This window comes from Pocillopora verrucosa, chromosome 14 (assembly GCF_036669915.1).
Source record: "Pocillopora verrucosa isolate sample1 chromosome 14, ASM3666991v2, whole genome shotgun sequence".
NCBI lineage: Eukaryota > Metazoa > Cnidaria > Anthozoa > Scleractinia > Pocilloporidae > Pocillopora > Pocillopora verrucosa.
This window is the reverse complement of record NC_089325.1, coordinates 896,931-914,340: the sequence shown is the minus strand read 5'-3', so window position 1 is coordinate 914,340 and position 17,410 is coordinate 896,931. Positions and strand designations below refer to the sequence as shown.

The 17,410-nt window shown below is 38.8% G+C and overlaps 1 protein-coding gene across 3 annotated transcripts in view; it reads left to right on the top strand.

Annotated features, from left to right (window-relative positions):
* Positions 1 to 8,683, top strand: part of LOC131773206 (von Willebrand factor D and EGF domain-containing protein-like) — a 32,188-nt gene extending 23,505 nt beyond the window's left edge. For all 3 annotated transcript variants that reach the window (XM_066161287.1, XM_066161289.1, XM_066161288.1), the window contains exons 18-30: positions 152 to 262; positions 1,321 to 1,515; positions 2,058 to 2,171; positions 2,264 to 2,377; positions 2,778 to 2,891; positions 3,272 to 3,385; positions 3,809 to 3,922; positions 4,746 to 4,859; positions 5,168 to 5,401; positions 5,604 to 5,704; positions 6,207 to 6,265; positions 6,363 to 6,517; positions 7,253 to 8,683. In XM_066161287.1, the coding sequence (XP_066017384.1) occupies positions 152 to 262; positions 1,321 to 1,515; positions 2,058 to 2,171; positions 2,264 to 2,377; positions 2,778 to 2,891; positions 3,272 to 3,385; positions 3,809 to 3,922; positions 4,746 to 4,859; positions 5,168 to 5,401; positions 5,604 to 5,704; positions 6,207 to 6,265; positions 6,363 to 6,517; positions 7,253 to 7,635 (1,922 nt within the window). In that variant the 3' untranslated portion in view covers positions 7,636 to 8,683. The remainder of the gene's footprint in view (positions 1 to 151; positions 263 to 1,320; positions 1,516 to 2,057; positions 2,172 to 2,263; positions 2,378 to 2,777; positions 2,892 to 3,271; positions 3,386 to 3,808; positions 3,923 to 4,745; positions 4,860 to 5,167; positions 5,402 to 5,603; positions 5,705 to 6,206; positions 6,266 to 6,362; positions 6,518 to 7,252) is intronic.
* The last annotated feature ends 8,727 nt before the right edge of the window (positions 8,684 to 17,410 follow it).

The window sequence follows — 17,410 nt, the reverse complement described above, 5'->3', positions numbered from 1 at the left end:
TATCAATGACGCTCGAGGAGCTCTAGAAAATTATAGTTCCAGTTGGAAGCTTGTAAGATTGTGCAAAAATAACATGTTTAATTGTCCATTTTAATTTCCTTCTTTTTGTTTATGTTTGTTTCTCTGTCCGTTTGTGTTTTTGTTTTTAAAGGTACATGTGTAGACAAAATTAACGGTTTTACCTGTATCTGCCCAACCGGTTTTAGTGGTGTAAGATGTGATTCCAACATAGATGATTGTCTTGCAACTCCTTGTGTAAATGGTATGCAATTTTAAATCATATAAAGTAGTAGATATTATTTAATTACTTAATGCTAGATATGTAATGAGGTTATTCTCAAAATTCCAGTTAGTAATATGAAGCAATTGAAATAATCATGGAGCGCCATAGAATAACTTCACCCCATATCAATTACTTGGTTCTGACAAACTAAACATTTTAAGAGTTGACAGAGAAACAATTCATACCAGGCTCCAAAAGGAATCCCCTTCACTAAAAAGCCTACTTTTCTCAATAAAGCGTTGCGTTCTTAACCATTTAAATTTTGGATCATACGAGTGTCGAGCAAGATTCGACAGAGTAGCAAGTAAGCGAATTTTAGATGCATTTTAAGTATTGGTTACTCTTCGGAGTCTTAAAACGCAATTTCGTCATACTTCCAGAAATATCTCCCTATGGAAAACGGCAAAATGAAGTTAAACTTATTGAAACATGGGATCTGTCCTCTTATTTTCCCGATTAATCTGCAATTTCATATGGGCGAGGCATTTACGTGTAAATACTTATATTTGCATCCTTTAATTGCTTGATATATTGCATTTTAAGTTGACATTTTCTTAATTATTTCTTTTGATTGTTAATCAAGTCATGCTACCCCATCGTAAAGCTTTATAGAAGGGTCTCAATGGGATAATGATTTTTACGGCCAACGATTAACATTTTGGCCATTTTACGGCTACGGTTAACCCAAAAGGAAGAATGCAGAAAGGAATCATTTTACGGTTAACTCTTTTTACGACTAATGGTTAAAATTTGTCAATTTTTACGCTTAGGGGCAATTTTTTGTTTGCTGTTTTACGGTCAACGGTTGACCTCATTGAAGCCTTCATATAGAGTAACCTAATTCCCCACTTCGACATTGATAAAATGATTGATTAATTACAAAAGCAAATTTAAAGAAAACTGAGAATGCTCTGATTTCTAAGAAAGCCGGTGATCTTTCATTCCCTTAAGTCGAAATCACTCCCTTAGATCCAGTGTTATAGAGATCCACATTAGTTTCAACATTTTATCTTTAACTGCTCTTTTGGTTTTGCAAGGTACCTGTATTGACCTGGTGAATAACTACACGTGCAACTGCTTCGCTGGCTTTACCGGTTCGAACTGTGATATTAAGATAAAGAACTGTGCCGATGATTCCTGTTACCCGAATGTGACTTGCTTCAAAAACAGTGAAATTATTAGTTGTGGTCCATGTCCCTTGGGGTTCACTGGAGATGGAAAGAATTGCAAAGGTATCAATTCTATCACGACAAAATCACTGCTTTTTATCGTGAAGTAAAAGGGTTCACAATTATATGACCAACCTCCGAGTAGCTGTGGTCACAGATAGTCCATTTGTCTACTAATTGAATAGAGGGGGTAAGTTTCTAAGAGACTGTGGTGCTGCGTCGGTGGGAGAGTATAACAGGTAATTTAGAGTTAACAACTGAGTTGAAAACGTAAATTGGCCACCGTAAAGAGTAAAAGCTGACGTTTCGAACGTTAGTCCTTCGTCAGAGCGATAGACGATAGATAGATAGTTGTTAACACTGAACTACCTGTCTAATAATTGCCCTCTTTTTGGGGTACACTCTTACCAGCATCTAAAGGGATAATTATTAATTAATTAAACGAATTCTCCAGAAAATGATACTACTGTTATGTAAGGAATATCAGATATAAAGGCGCTTACATTTTGCAACTTTAACATTAACTTGCTAAGTAGCTCTATGATTTATCAGACTACTTTTTTTCTAATAACACATCTTTTTCTATTTTTATTTCTCCTTACTAGACATCGACGACTGTATGAATCACACATGCACCGTCAGTGCTTCCTGTGTTGATGGTGTGAATAACTACTCGTGTGTGTGCTTGGTTGGTTTCACTGGAGATCACTGTGAGACGAGTTAGTGCAAGTAGCAGACTATTCTGTGCATCATTATTTATTCAATTCAGGACAGAAGAAAACTTTATAACTATTTACCGTTGTTTTGATAGATATCGATGACTGCGCTAACCACTCCTGTGCTAATGGTGCGACGTGTGTAGATGATACCAACGATTTCTCGTGCCGCTGCATACCTGGTTATACTGGTAAACACTGTGAAACTGGTAAGATTTAGTTTAAGCAGCAAAAAGTTTTCTTCAGGTGAAGTCGCTCTTCTTTTCTTGACACTTGCCTGTAAACTTCTATAATCTCCATAACAAAGATATACAGTAGCTGCGGTTTGTGCGCTTTTGGTCACAAACAATAAAAGTGGTATCTTTGGATACTCGACATCTAGTTTGTGTCTTTATTATCTTTTTCTCTGTAGGCATAGAGGATAAAATAATTACACTACAGTCTTATTGGTCGTTCCTGCATGGATGGTGTAAACAATTCTTAGTGCATGTGCTTGATTGGTTTAACTGGAAATTACTGTGAGACAAGTTAGTGTTTTGAGTACACTATAACATGGAAAGTAAAGAAATAATCAAAATGTACTAACCGTTGAATGATCTTTTCTGATAGACATCGACGAGTGCATCAACCACACATGCGCTAATGGTGCGTCGTGTGTAGACCTTGTCAATAACTTCTCGTGCAGCTGTATGGCAGGGTTTTCAGGAGATTTATGTGAGACTGGTAATGAAATATCCAACTACATTCTCTTTACCATTCTAATTATTCGTTGTATCGTTTGAAGAAAGCTTTAGGGAAATAAATCTACTTAACAATAAGAGGACGAGATCAAAGCGCTCATGCAACTAGAAGATAAACTTGCTGATGATTTTTTTAAACACATTTTTCCGTTCCACCTTCTTGGTTTTTTTTTCACTTTTTCTTTATTTATTGGACATTGACTACATTATGTTCTCGTCAACTATAGTCTTCATTATGATGGTCCGGCCTAGTAAGTACTAATAGCAGACAATACTGCCAATTATAATCTAACTTCTCAACTTAAACAAAGGGAAGTAAAGATAGAGGATGACCTTTTCTTGCTATTCACCATTGTATGATAGATGTCGATGACTGCGCTAACCACTCCTGTGCTAATGGTGCGACGTGTGTAGATGGTACCAATGATTTCTCCTGCCGCTGCATACCTGGGTATACCGGTAAACACTGTGAAACTGGTAAGATTAAGTTTTTGTAGCTAAAATCTTCCTCTTCGTTTCTTGACTTTTTGCAAGTAAATTTCTATAAACTTTATAACTAGCTTTATAGTAGCTGCAGATTGTGGGCTTTTGTTCACAAACGCTGAAAGTAGGTATCTCTAGATAGCGGACATCCGAGTTTTGCGTCATAATTATCCTTTTCGCTGCATACATAGACGATTTTAAGAATTACACATGTAGTCTCGTTGGTGGTTCCAGCATGGATGGTGTGAACAAATGCTCGTGCATGCACTTGATTGGTTCAATTAGAAATTACTATGAGACAAGTTAGTGCTAATAGTGGACTATGCTGTGAGTCAGAATCTAACTTCACAACTTTAATAGAGGGAAGTAAGGACAGAAGGTAAACTTCTAACTCTCTGTTGTTTCCTCTTTCCAAAGACGTCGATGACTGCGCTAACCACACATGTGCTAATGGTGCGACGTGTGTAGATGGCGCAAACAATTTTTCGTGCAAGTGCATACCTGGGTATTCTGGTGAACGCTGTGAAACTGGTAAGATTATGTTTTTGCAGCTTGAAGTTTCCTAAAATTACGTTTTGACGCAGTCTCATTGGTGGTTCGTGCATGAATGGTGTGAACAACTATCCGTGCGCATGCTTGCTTGGTTTCACTGGAAATTTCTGTGAGACAAGTTAATGCTAATAACATACTATACCGTGAATCATAATCTATTATTTCAAATCGAAGGAAGCAAAGACAAAGTATAGCTGCAGTTTGTGGGTTTTTCTCACAAGCCCCGCAGCTGGTAGCTCTGGATACTGAACGTCCTGGTTTTTTCACCATATTTTCAGCAGCTGTAGACAACTGTATTATAGAAGTAAGAGAGATGGTAGGTTTTTGAGCTTGGTAAAGAAATAGAGAAAGATTTTTTTCGCATTGTCACGAGCATGGGACAAACATATCTATCTACAATTATTTGTCTATCGAAATTGCTGATCCTCGCAGTATGCAGGACGTATGTCATATGAACTTCTTGATAGACCACGCTCACCGTGGAGTCTCTGTGGCTCAGTGGTAGAGCATCGGAGCACGGAATCCGAAGATCTGAGGCTCTATTCCTTATGGGGACTCTGAATCTTTTCTTTGTCCCGTGCTCGTGACAAGACGAAAAAACATCTTTCTCTAACTTTATCATACTTGCAATCTCGTCGGTGGCTTTTACGTGGATGAAATAATCAATCATTCTTGAATTTTCTTGGCTTGTTTCACTGGCGATCATTCTAATGGAAGCAATACATAAAATGCTCTGGTTAATATTACTTTTGCAATTTCTGGCCGACTTTGCTACTCCCTCATATCTTTTTTTCCTTTGTAGACATTGATGACTGCCATAACCACACTTGTGCCAACGGTGCAACGTGTATAGATGGTACCAAAAACTTCTCATGCAGTTGCTTGCCTGGATATACTGGTAAACGATGCGAAACTGGTAAGGTCTGTCTGGCAGTTTAAGGATTTGGGGAGGTTTTTATCGTTTCTTCACAAGTAAACCAGCTATTGCTGCTAGTCTTAATCGTTTAATAAATTAATGTGCAGTTATCGACGAAAACACTTTCGATTACTGCAGAGTTAATTTCCATCAATGATGTTTTTTGATCTAGAGAGGAGCCCAAAATGATCGGAATTTCTTTAAAACCGATATGTTGAGATTATTGTGCTATTTCATCTTTTACTTTGTGTTTTTAATCAATGAAATCTTATTTATACGTTAGAGATTACTTCTTTTCAAACCCATAGCTATCATCATGCATTCTACATCAGCGTCCACTTCTAACCAAGCCAGAAGTACTGTATTGTCCACGTATCTGACGACGAGTTCTATTCCGGAATCCAGTGCAATGCATCAAATACGCACCACCTCTACGGTTAAAGATACCACAATGTTGTCTTCACTTATTAAAGATATTCCCACAATCGAAGCCCGTGAAAAAACTACTACACCTGGGCCGACAACGGATGACCCCGAAACGGGTACGTACATATTTGATGATGGGTATGAATATCATCGTAGGGAAACTATTTCCGCAGAATTTTATTACTGATAGTAACTGCCAATAAGACATTTTCCTCCATGCTCTCTTTACGCTACAAATAACTTTGGAGACTATAAAGTGGCGTTTAAGGGCTATTTTGTGTTACCACATTTATAATGAGTTTAATTTTTTTCTTCTAGCGATTACACTTGAAATGCATATTGAAAGCTCTTGGAATGAAGCCCTTAAAGACGAAACCAGTACAGCTTTCAAAGATTTAGCCTTGATCATTGAAAATGAGGTGGGATTGGAGTAATTTGATAGTTTGTAACACGGTTGAATTTTAACTCTCACTGGCTCTTGAATTTCCCACTCATCTTAAATAATATAGGAGTTGTAATCGGGAAGCTTTGACAAATACATTTTTCTCAGCCTGCTGTATCTTGATCGACCCGTTTCGCTCGTTCAACACATTACACTTTGTTGTGTGAAGTTTTTCTCCCCTTCTTCCTACTAAATAACCTTCATGGAAAAACGGATGAGTCGTGGAAAAAAAAAAGTTGTAGTGTTTGGTGGTTCTTTCACTATAAGCATGAGACTTAGTTGTATGGCTTATAGGTTACCATTCGTAGCCTTAGAACTAAAACTAATCGTTAAATTCTTATTGGCCAGTGACCTAAGTGTTATAGGGACTTCTGTGAGTTAAAGGATTCTTGTCAATTCTTTAGTTTATATACCATTCAGCAATTTTGTCAGTATTAGATGGATGACATTATCTCAAATAATGATAATCTAACCAACAGATAGCAAAACAGTATTCTGAAGTCAACGATTTCATCGGAGTACAAGTCTTAGCATTCAGGTATGCCAAGTTGATTAACTAAGTGATTCGGTCTTTTCAGTTTGCACTGCAGCTATGGTAATTGACGGTAGAATTTGTTCTGACCCATATCCTGTAGGCGCGGAAGTGTTGTGGTCGAATTTAAGTTGTTATTCAAGGAGAAAGTTACAGATGAAACAGCGGTAGCTCCGTTGAAAAAGGCCGTGGATAATGGCAATCTTGGTCCTTTGGCTGTTAATCCCGCATCCTTAAGAATCGTCAAGGAAGATGAAGGTAATTTACGAACTTTCAGTACCAGAAACATAAGCAGTAGCAGTAGCAGTAGCAGTAGCAGTAGGATTAGCAATAGAGGTAGCGCTGGCACCAGCACTAGCAGTGACAATGGTAGCAGGAATATTATCAAATGCATGGGCTCTGGCAGAAGAAGCAGCATTAGTGGTAGCAGTAGCAGTGGTGGTAACAGGTACAATAGCGATATCAGTGCAGTAGGAGTGGTAGCAGCATTGGCGGTGGTAGTGCCACGAGTGGTTACAGCTCAGTGGTTAGCAATGGGGGTTGAAAGTAGAAGTAGTAGTGGCAGTGGTAGTGGCGTGGTATTAGCAGCGGCAAGAGCAGTAACAATGGCAGTAGCAGGTGTAAGGGTAGTAAGAGTACCAGCTGCACCAGAAGTAACGATAGCATTAGCATAGCCATATCGGGGGAAGTAGCAGTATCAATGCCATTGGGCAGTAGTAGTAGTAGCAGTGGCAGTGGTAGTGGCACCATGGCTACATTTGCAATGGGGGATGAAAGTATTACTAACAATATCAATAGCATTAGCAGTGACAGCAGCAATAGTAATATCGGTGCTATCAGCAATGGTAGTGGTAGTAGCATTAGTGGTTGCATAAACAACGGGGGATGAAAGTGGCGTGAGCTGTAATAAGTTGTTACGAAGTAATTACGTACATGTATAGAACATTTTATGTTTCACTGACTTGCTAAACCCTTGCATTATATGTTATTTAGATCCAACAGAGGATTCAAAAGAGAAGCTACCCTATCCACTCATCATTGGTGCCTCTTGTGCCGGGATAGCTGTCCTCGTGTTCATCAGCATTTATCTCGTCCACCGCCACCAACGTTATAAGGAACGTAGCCGCAAATGGTCTTCCAGCGTGATGCCTTCAGATGTTTCCTTCCCTGACCGAGAGAAATACGAGCTAAAAGAAGTGCATTGTAAAGAGGACATTATCAGCTACGAGGAGTTAGGCGTCTGGAAAAACGCTGATAGTAACGATAAGTTCCACTTTTCCAATGGAGCCGTCCGTTACCATGAAGTAGGCATCCATAATATGGCAGCTGACTATCAGGAAATGGGCAACCCGAATGATGTTAGCTACCATCAGTAAATCGGAATGGCAGGGGATCCTGAGTTTTGTGTCTTCAAATAGGACAGGGATTAGTGAAAAGCACAAATACCCCCTTTTTTTTTTTCGTAAATTGACGCACCTTGCAAAATAACACTTTCAAGACGAAAGAGCTTTTTGTGTATGTGTCTCAAATCTCAATGAAATTTAAACTTTAAAGACATAAGCTACCGGGAACAGGTCTTTCCATTGTAAGGGTTTCATAACATCAGATATTCATCACATCATTATTTAATATTTAAAAGCATAGGTTTATTTTGATTATTACTATGAAAATAAAATTCCCCTTTTAAGACACATAAAGTCATATGTTTGAGAAAGACGGAAAATAAATACAATTTTATTATACTCCAGTCAAGGGTTCTTGTGTAGAATTAACGTTTTAACGGTCGTGCTAAAAGGCAGGCTGAAGACCGTGCAGACTGTGTGGACCGGGGAATAATTTGTAACTTGCTGTAACTTGCTAATAGACCTTTTTAGCAATGTGTTCTTGTGATTTGAAATGGTAAACAAGAATTCAAAATGGCTTCTCAAGTATTGCTTTAGACGACATCCTATAGGTGAAACTGCTTCTTCTTTTGCCGAAATTTCATATCCACAGATAAATCAACACTCAAAATACTGTCGTAATATAGAAATCGCCGACAAAAGAAATTGAGTTTGCAGTTAAGATTATAAACAATTAGAGCTGGAAATAGTAAAATACATGAAACGATGGCAATTTTGTGATTTAAGGTTTAAGGTAAAAAGTAAAGAGAGGGGTACGGTAAGCGACAAATAAAAAAAATAAATAAATAAATAAATAAGGGGAGGGGTGGAGGCGCGGAGTTTATCACTCTGGATGATGAAGGTTAGAGAACACGCCCTTGGACAGTAAGTCGTAGTTGTTCCAGTGTATTGGGTTTAGAAGCACTCTGACGCTCTGCCAGTTTCGAGCTGGTCAACGCTTTCCTGTCCACATCACCCTTGCTGGTTTAGTTTTACTGATTTCTAGTGTTAGCGTCTCGTTCTATTTGTCATTAAACTGTGTTGCCCAAACATCGTAGCCTGTGTTTGATATGAACAGTTATAACTTTGCAATTCCTCATCAACATATTATAGTTTCTTTTCGCACATCCCCCGCCCCCTCCCCCTACCGTGGACTCTTATCATTACAATCTTTATAATCAATAAAATCTTAACCATTATAATATTATTAGACCGATGGTATTTAGAGCAGATAGGCTTTCCTAAACAGGTGAGGTTTGAGAAGACGCTTGAAAATATGTATAGTATTGGCATAACGTATGTCTCTCGGTAGCTCGTGCCACAGTTTACGCCCTGCATATTTAAATGAGCGGTCACCTAATGTGATACGACTCTTAAAAGAAGGATTACTCAGTAAAAGCGTATCATCAGTGTTACTGAGATTGTATCTTGAGGCGGGTTTCAGTTCTACAAGTTCAGATATATAAGGGGGAGCGATACCGTTGAGGGCTTTATATACAAAAAGAAGAATTTTAAACTGGATTCTATAGTTAATGGTAGCCAATGGAGCCTGCTCAGTGATGGGGTGATGTGTTCGAAACGACCAACATTGCAGATTAGGCGAGAGGCCGCATTTTGAATTCTCTGTAGTTGATGTACTTAGTTATTAGGCAACCCGTATAGCAGGCAGTTACAGAAGTCCAAACGACTAATTACAAAGCATTTACCTTTGTACTTTCAAAGTTATGAAATCTTGTCATCCTTCTGATGTTGTATAAGTGAAAAAATGTGGTTTTACAGATGCTATCCATCTTAAGTTGTCCATCGAACAGCAGCCTAGGGTCTTGACTCTGCTGGTTTAGGCGATGCTACTTTCACCTACCTGCATGGGGTATATGTTGACTTTGGCGAGTTTTTGTCTCGTTCCGATCATAATGAATTCCGTCTTATCGTCGTTTAGCCTTAGTCTGTCTTGGAGCATCCATTTTCTAATGTCCGCAATGCAGTTTTGCATTGCCGATAAAGCGGCCGACCGCCCAGCTCTAGAATCGGCATTGAAGGATACATACAATTCCGTGTCGTCGGCGTAGGTGTGCACATCGGGTAGGTGACGTTCGATGATCTTAAACAGTTTGCTTGATTATACGACAAACAATAGAGTGCCAAGACAGGATCCTGAGGTACACCATATTTTGTATGGAATTTATCCGATGTTCCACAATTGATGGAGACGGACTGGGATCTGTTGTGAAGATAGGACTCGAACCAGGAGTACACATGCCCCGTATTGCCAAAGTCCTTGGAGAAAAAAATTGAATCTACTTATACAATAACTTTCCTCACCATTTACTTCATAAACAGAAGTAAATCTTCGTACATAAATTAATCGTCAATGAGAGTGAATAATACTTTCCGTAAGATCATCGATTACCTCTATTTCAACTACCATGTACTCGCTCAAAAATTGTTTCAGTTTAAAGGCAAATGGCCATACAAAAACCTTTCTCCGTAACTGCCAAAAACCGGTTACAACTAGTAACACTCTTGATGAAGGGAACCAGCGGTTTTGCTGTTATTCCTTACATTCAGGGTGTTACAGAACCCATCAAGGGAATTTTGAATAGCCACAACGTTAAAGTTGCTCAAAAACCTCTTCAGACTTTGGGGCATATTTTCGCCAAACCTAAGGACCCTGTCACGAAAGAACAACGAACCGACGCCATTTATTCTATTCCTTGCAATAACTGTGACAACGAATACATCGGACAGACCAAACGTCAGTTTGGTACACGTTTGAAAGAGCATCAAAAAGCGGTTTTCTTTTGCAAAAAAGAAAATTCAGCTGTATCGGAGCACACATGCCTAAATAACCATACAATTGGGTGAGATAATTCTAAAATTATCACCACTACTCGGCGTTACCACTACTTTGTTTGGAGCATGCTTGGCATATTAACTCCGCCCACGCTCCTTTAAATCGTGACGATGGCGGCTTACTTCCTGACGCCTATTTACACCTCGTCAGAAAAAAGGCAGCTACTTAGTGATCATATAAAAGGACCTCTTGTTGCAGCGTTTAGATCCCTCCTGATGAAGGCACTAGACAGGACGTTGGGTCTATGAATTTTATCTTCTTCTGTTACATTCATTAAATCTGTAAACCCGAGTAGCATCAAACCATGTCCAACATATATGTATTTTATAACTATACAAATTTTATTTGCCCCTCACATTTCTTGTTAGCAATAAGATTGTTAGGAAGGCAAACAAACAAAGAGATAAAAGACAGCGAAATTTAAAGACCTAGGTAAATTATAAACTTAACCATTAATTTTGATAGGAATAAATATCACAATACTTAAGTAGGGGAACTTGAATTGTGCTAGCTAATTTCCTTCAATGAATTTCATGCTTGTTTATGATCAAATAACATTTAATCAATTCTAAGATTTGCCTACAGTGAGGCCCTGTTACGGAGTTCCAAATGTCCCCCGTATGAGTTCCAAACCTTTTTACATCGCAATTTCGGAAGGTTTCCAAGTCGCTGGCGGAATTTCGTCCAAAGCCAGTAATATCAATATCGGAAATGTTTCAGCATAAAGCGTTCTCTTAATTCTTAATTATCAACCAAACTTAATAGCTTGTAAAGTGCGACATGGGAATAGAGAGAGAAAAAACTCGGAATGTTAAATCTGAATTTTGGGCGCGTGACCATCAAGGACATAGAGCGTGGCGTGATATGAAAGATGAGACGGAAGAGAGTCAGACGACACAGGTCACACTGTAGACTGTCAATACTCACGAAAAGTTTTAATTTATTGTAAAATACAATTTCCTCTGCCCGAATACACTATAAGTCGCTGTCTATTTTTCAAAACGCCAATGTCCTTGTCAATTTCACTTTTGTCTTTGTCGCTGTCGGAATTTCACGTGAGCGGCTTGTCGTTCGTCGTCATTTCAGCTCTCTCGTGTCGCCCTTTCAGAGCCGTGTCGCCTGTTGAAAGATACCCAACGGGGCCGTTACAATGTGTCAAATTACCAGCGTGGAAGACTTGATCGTTCTTAGCTCTCCTGACCATGAGAAAAAAAGGTACACATCATCAAAAAACCACACTGAAGCGGCCACTGATCATGACATTTAAAGAGATTTGGTTTTGTGATAATTAGAAAGATGGTAGCAGAAAAACACATTGAGGTTTTTCCTATTCAGCTGCTAATTTATTAGATCTTGAAGTCAAGTGGAACATTTCCCATGGAACAGGATGGTCGAGCTGAACATAGCCCTCAAAAGGAGTGAACTTGTCTATAACAAAAGTGCCTCATTAGGAAAATTGGGGCACTTCGTAATTACATCGTCGCTTGTTATTCTGAAAATTACTGTCTGCAAAAGTATTGAAGTGTGAGTCCCTATACAGCGATGGGGATGTACCTTCCATATGACATGTAAAATCATATACTATGAGGTACCGAGATACCTGAAAAAAAATTGTATTTTTTTTTGGCAAAACTACTGTAAATACATGTACAGTACTACCTCATGACAATGACTAATGATTTTCTGTAAGCGTAAACATTGGGGAGGAGTTATGGTGGTAATTGACCTACTTTTGCTAGGATGCATAGGCTTGGATGATTGTAATGTATATCTTTTAGCTTTCAAACTTCTAACTTTGTATTAATTGTAACTGTTTTTCTATTTCTCTGTACTTAAGCACTCAAACGTTGAAGCAGGTGAGTCTACTTCTTGACTTGCTTTCTTTGGAATTATGTGATTTTATTTTTGCTGAGTAAGTTACCACATCGTAACATGTAATATTATTAGATTGCATTAAATACCCAGGTTCAAGCTTTCAATGGTGAATAGCGTTCTTACAAAGGCTGATATCTAAACTAAAATCTCATTCACTCAAACTCATAATAACATCCATATCTTTTAAATGAAGAAAAGAAATCATGCTCTCTAGCGACAGATACATCTTTTGTGCATGAGCAAATTGCTACTTTTAAAGCACTCTCTGAAAAGGGCTGTTGTTTGCTACCAATGCTTGCCAATTATTTCCTTGAAAATAAAGGTGATATTTCTCATTATGGGTGTAGAGGTGTAAGTGACGGTTATCATTTCAGGTAGACGAACATTCATAAATTGATTGTGTCGTCGCAATCTTATTATAATACCGTCATGGGAGCCCTTGATTTTGAGTCATTAGAAAGAACAATCGGACTGTAAGACCAATCATCTTTTTTTTCGTTAATGATCATCGCACTGAATGCCTATTGCTCTCAACGTCTTTTTAACTATACCGATGAACTCTCTTTCCGAAGCCCAGGAAGATCAGGCTCTAGTGCCAGAGGACACTGTGGTGGTGGTGGATATGAAGATAAAACGCTTTAAGTGTTATTATTTTTTGAGAATCGACAAAGTGGACATCTCACCAGAAGATAACGCTCTGTCAAACTCTTATTTTGAATCGGAAACCAATATCAACCCGTATTGCGACAGTGATTCTAAAAGTGTAGAAATTCAGGAAGAGAAGTACGAAGATGAACATTATTTGGACAAATCACACCAAAGTAGAGATAGTGAACTAGGCATTCCACTGGGAGCTGCTCGGGCCGCAAAAGCATCGTTCTCGTCGATAAAGAAAGCTGGCTATTTGAGAACAAGAGAACCTCTGAGAGCCAGAAAATTCCTCCAGCTGGTCTTCACTTACATCTCTAGCCAAAGACCGGGTTGAAACGAAGACTGACCTCGACATAATCACACCTAGTCAGGATGAATCTAGAAAACGTTTAGAAGATGAGGACACTAGCGGTGTATGTTCTGAATCCTATGGACATCCGACGGATTCAAGACGGTCATCGATGGCGTTCAATATGGAACGAGATGAGCTCGACGAAAAACTCAACGAGGAGTATTCATCATCTATGAAATGTTTCCTACGAGGCAGCCATCACTCTAAATCCACAGAAATGTTAACGGCTTCAAAAAGTAGGAGAAGCTCAAGCTCTGGGCATTTTTCCGCTTTCGTGGCTACCGAAGATTCTGACGGTAGAACAGAGGTATCAGGAGAGTCTCAATTGTCTCATTATTATGACATGTTTGAAAAAGTGCTCGATAGCGCAAATTATGACCAGGAGTCAGTGCTACGAGCCGAAGAAGGAAATGTTTCTCCAGAACCTGAAGTTTCCTATTACTACAAGTCATTATAAGGCGCCAAAAGGGACCTAAATCAACGGCAACCAGAAAAAGCTCTTGAAAAATATAAGTTCAGTGGTTGTCAAATTTGCGGTAACAATTTTGAAGGTGAATGTTGTGAGAAGGATACCGTTAATGACTTACTGAGCCAAAACTCATCGATCTTCATGGATTTTTTGCTAGCATGGCGTTGAGTGACTTACTGGAAGACCAAGTATAGGAACAACTTCTTGTGGAATACGTCACTTCTCTTAATGAAGTTTGGTTTGAACCAAAGCATGAAACTTTTGAGTGACAACTTTTGAAACGCTTTAAATAACTAATTCCTTTAAGTGTATTACTGTTAACAGAGGTGAGAGTGTCGCCATGCCTCTAAACAAGTCATAGATACCCAGGAAGAGTAGCTTTCACGACTAGACTCGTAGAAAAAAAGCAACCAAGGTAAAAGAAAATTGGCCTGTACTTCTACCGGCCACTGATGCAGCGATAACGAAAGTTTCGACGATCAAGTAAGAAATGACGGTTTGCTATAACGAGCCACACGAACAAGCTCTAGTTCAAAGGGTGGATAACGCTATACAACGGATTAATGTGTCACTAACCATCGGATAAGTGTTAAGAATACGTGCTGCACTATCCACCGGGTAGATAATTATCCAGTTGATAGCGTTATTCACACTTCGAATAGTTGGGGTCAGTTCTTTAGCTGATTTGTGCACAAATCCTTTTTCGCAAAAGTGGGCATAAGCTGTCCCAGGCTACCTTTGCTAATGTGAAAAACCAAGTTTGATCACCAGTCGATGATGCCGGCTAAAGTACCCTAGTCATTCATATCATGCAAATAGTAATGAAATGTCTGCATTATTTGCGAATGAGTTGATTCCTTAAATAATTTACTTTCTTATGTCATGGATTCTTGATGCGTCAGATCTCAACACACATGGAGAAATATTCCAAAAGGTATTGTGATAGGCTGTCATCTGATCCAAAGAAATCGTTTACTGATCGCCAACATGGATGTAATCGATAAAATTATTTTATCTCCCTGAAAAGAATTTATTCTTTAGATTGCAACCTAATTATAGACCTGACCACAGGCGGCCCAAGCTCCAGCTGGGAGATGATCATCTTGCGCAATAACAGTCATGGCGGAATTATAAGAGTTTGTATGGGTATATTTACGACCACTCTAAGGAATAAAAAATACGTCAAATTCTCAAAAAAAAAAAAATACCTCACCTTACTTCCACAGTGTATCGCTTGTTATCTGACCGCTTACTTTGATGAAAAGAGCCCATTTAAGCGAGTTGTTTATTTCGAGGTTTTCAACGTACATAAGAAAAGCCCAAGGCTGAACACTCCATTTCCGATAGCCTCTTGATCGATTTCTACTGAGGGGACCCATGGTTCTAAAACAATTTATCGACGATAACTGACGGTATGGTCCCCGGCGAAGCTCAGTTCGAAAAGGAGGTAGGGTTACCGAGCTAGTTTTCAACGGTCGTGTGTCAAGGTTGATGTGGCCGCGGGCTGTTAGAAACCTCCAAACCGGAAATTTTTGAAGCAAACTGCGGCTTAGTGTCGGTTGCACGGGGAAGATTGAGTTTTTAGTGAATTGGAATGAAACTGCAGTATATGTTCTTGGATTCTGCGTTGGATTTGTGGGCGCCTGGTCATTTTGAGCTTGGATTTTTCGCTTCTCGGATCAGGCGTTCGGAAATGGAGTGTTCAGCCTTAGGCTTTTCTTATGAACGTTGAAAACCTCGAAATGGACAACTCGCTAAAATGCGTTCTTTTCATCAAAGTAAGCGGTCATATAACAAGTGATACGCTGTGAAAGTAAGGTGAGGTATTTTTTTTGAGAATTTGACGTATTATTCTATACCTTAGAGCGGTCGTAAATATTCCCATACAAACTCTTATAATTCCGCCATGACTGTTATTGCGCAAGATGATCATCTCACAGCTGGAGCGTGGGCCGCCGGTGACCTGACGAAACTGGGAGCCCCCTTCTTGACAAAGTCTGAAACGAGTTCAAAAGGGCAAATTGGTTTCAAAGGGCTTTATAATTAGCACGATATGAACAGAGGTTAACACCGTTCTGTTTCGTGTGGTTTGTATGGTGTGCAATTAAATGTAATAGTTATTTTTTTTTTTATTAACGCGATCCATGCAACATAATACGGTTCTCCGATTTAGCAGGAGTTCGCTTCAATCTTCTTCGCTCTGGTAATGTATTCAAGAAGTGATTATGCTTTTGTTCGTGGCTGTTTCGCCAACTTTTATTTACTAGTAAGATTCGCTTTCGTGAACTTCTGCTAAATCGGAAACTCCTTATAGGTGTTCTTAACACAAATATGAAAAGAAGTTTTACGCAATGACATTAAGGTTCAAAGCCTCTCAAAAGATTTGAAAGTGTGACTTACAAATCATTTTATCTATGCGGTTGCTTTCAACTATTCATCCTATTGTTTATGCACGAGTTTAATCATGCCGTGATATTATTACCTGTACTAAGATATAATTTCGAGTTTTGTGTGATTTCAAGCCTTACTTGCGCGTACTGAGAGAATAGCACCTAAATCAGCCCACAATTTATCAAAGAGGGGTTTGATTGAGCGTCAAAACCTGCTTTTAAAACTAAATGAATAAAGAATCTGTGGCATGTGGTGCTGCGTAGGTGGATAGTATAACAGGGTAGTTAAGTATTGTCAACTGAGTTGATAAAGTAAATTGACCACCGTAAAGAGTTTCAAAGCTGACGTTTCGAGCGTTGGTCCTTCGTCGCTCCGATGAAGAGCTACCGGTTGATCGAAACGTCAGCATTGAAATGCTGACGTTTGGCCAATTTACGTTTACTTTTAAAACAACTGAACACCAGCAACTACGGAAGCTTCACGCATTAAACAAGAAACAAAGGGTTATTATCTTTAGTCACAAAAATAAAGTAAACTTTAGATACCTTTGTTCTGTTGTTTATGCAACCAATATTAATGCCATGACGTTTAGTGTATTGTTTCTCAAGGATCCCCTCAAAAATCACTTCAAAAGTGCCAACCGCATAAACATTCAAACTCGCATATTCTAATCTAAAATCAGGAAAATTCTACAGCGAAATTTGCAAGTATAGCAAACTTCGCCCATACCTAAGTATTTAATAACTTCAGCAAATATAGAGAATAAAGAGTTGTGAATTCAACTTCTTTATGTACATGATAGTGAATACATACAAGTTATTTTTAAACTAACACGTTGCGAAACACACAAGTGTGCAAGATGTGCATCGCCTGAGATGGTAATGTGTTCATCAGTTGTATATTTTCTTTTTTTCAAGGTCGACTCTTTCACTCGACCAAGTGCCAAACTCTATCAAAATCTCGATCAAGGTTCTTCTTAAAAATGAATTCTTGTAGCATGTCACGTTCGAGCAGCCGCTTTAATAAGTCATAAATATTTTATGAATTCAGTCGTCAAATTTCAATGCTTGTATGATTATCTAATTCAAGAAATACGACAAAGATATTTGCGACGAAGTCTTATGAATCCAGTTACTCACTTTCAGCAAGCTTCGCTGATATTTCTAGTTGTGCTCAT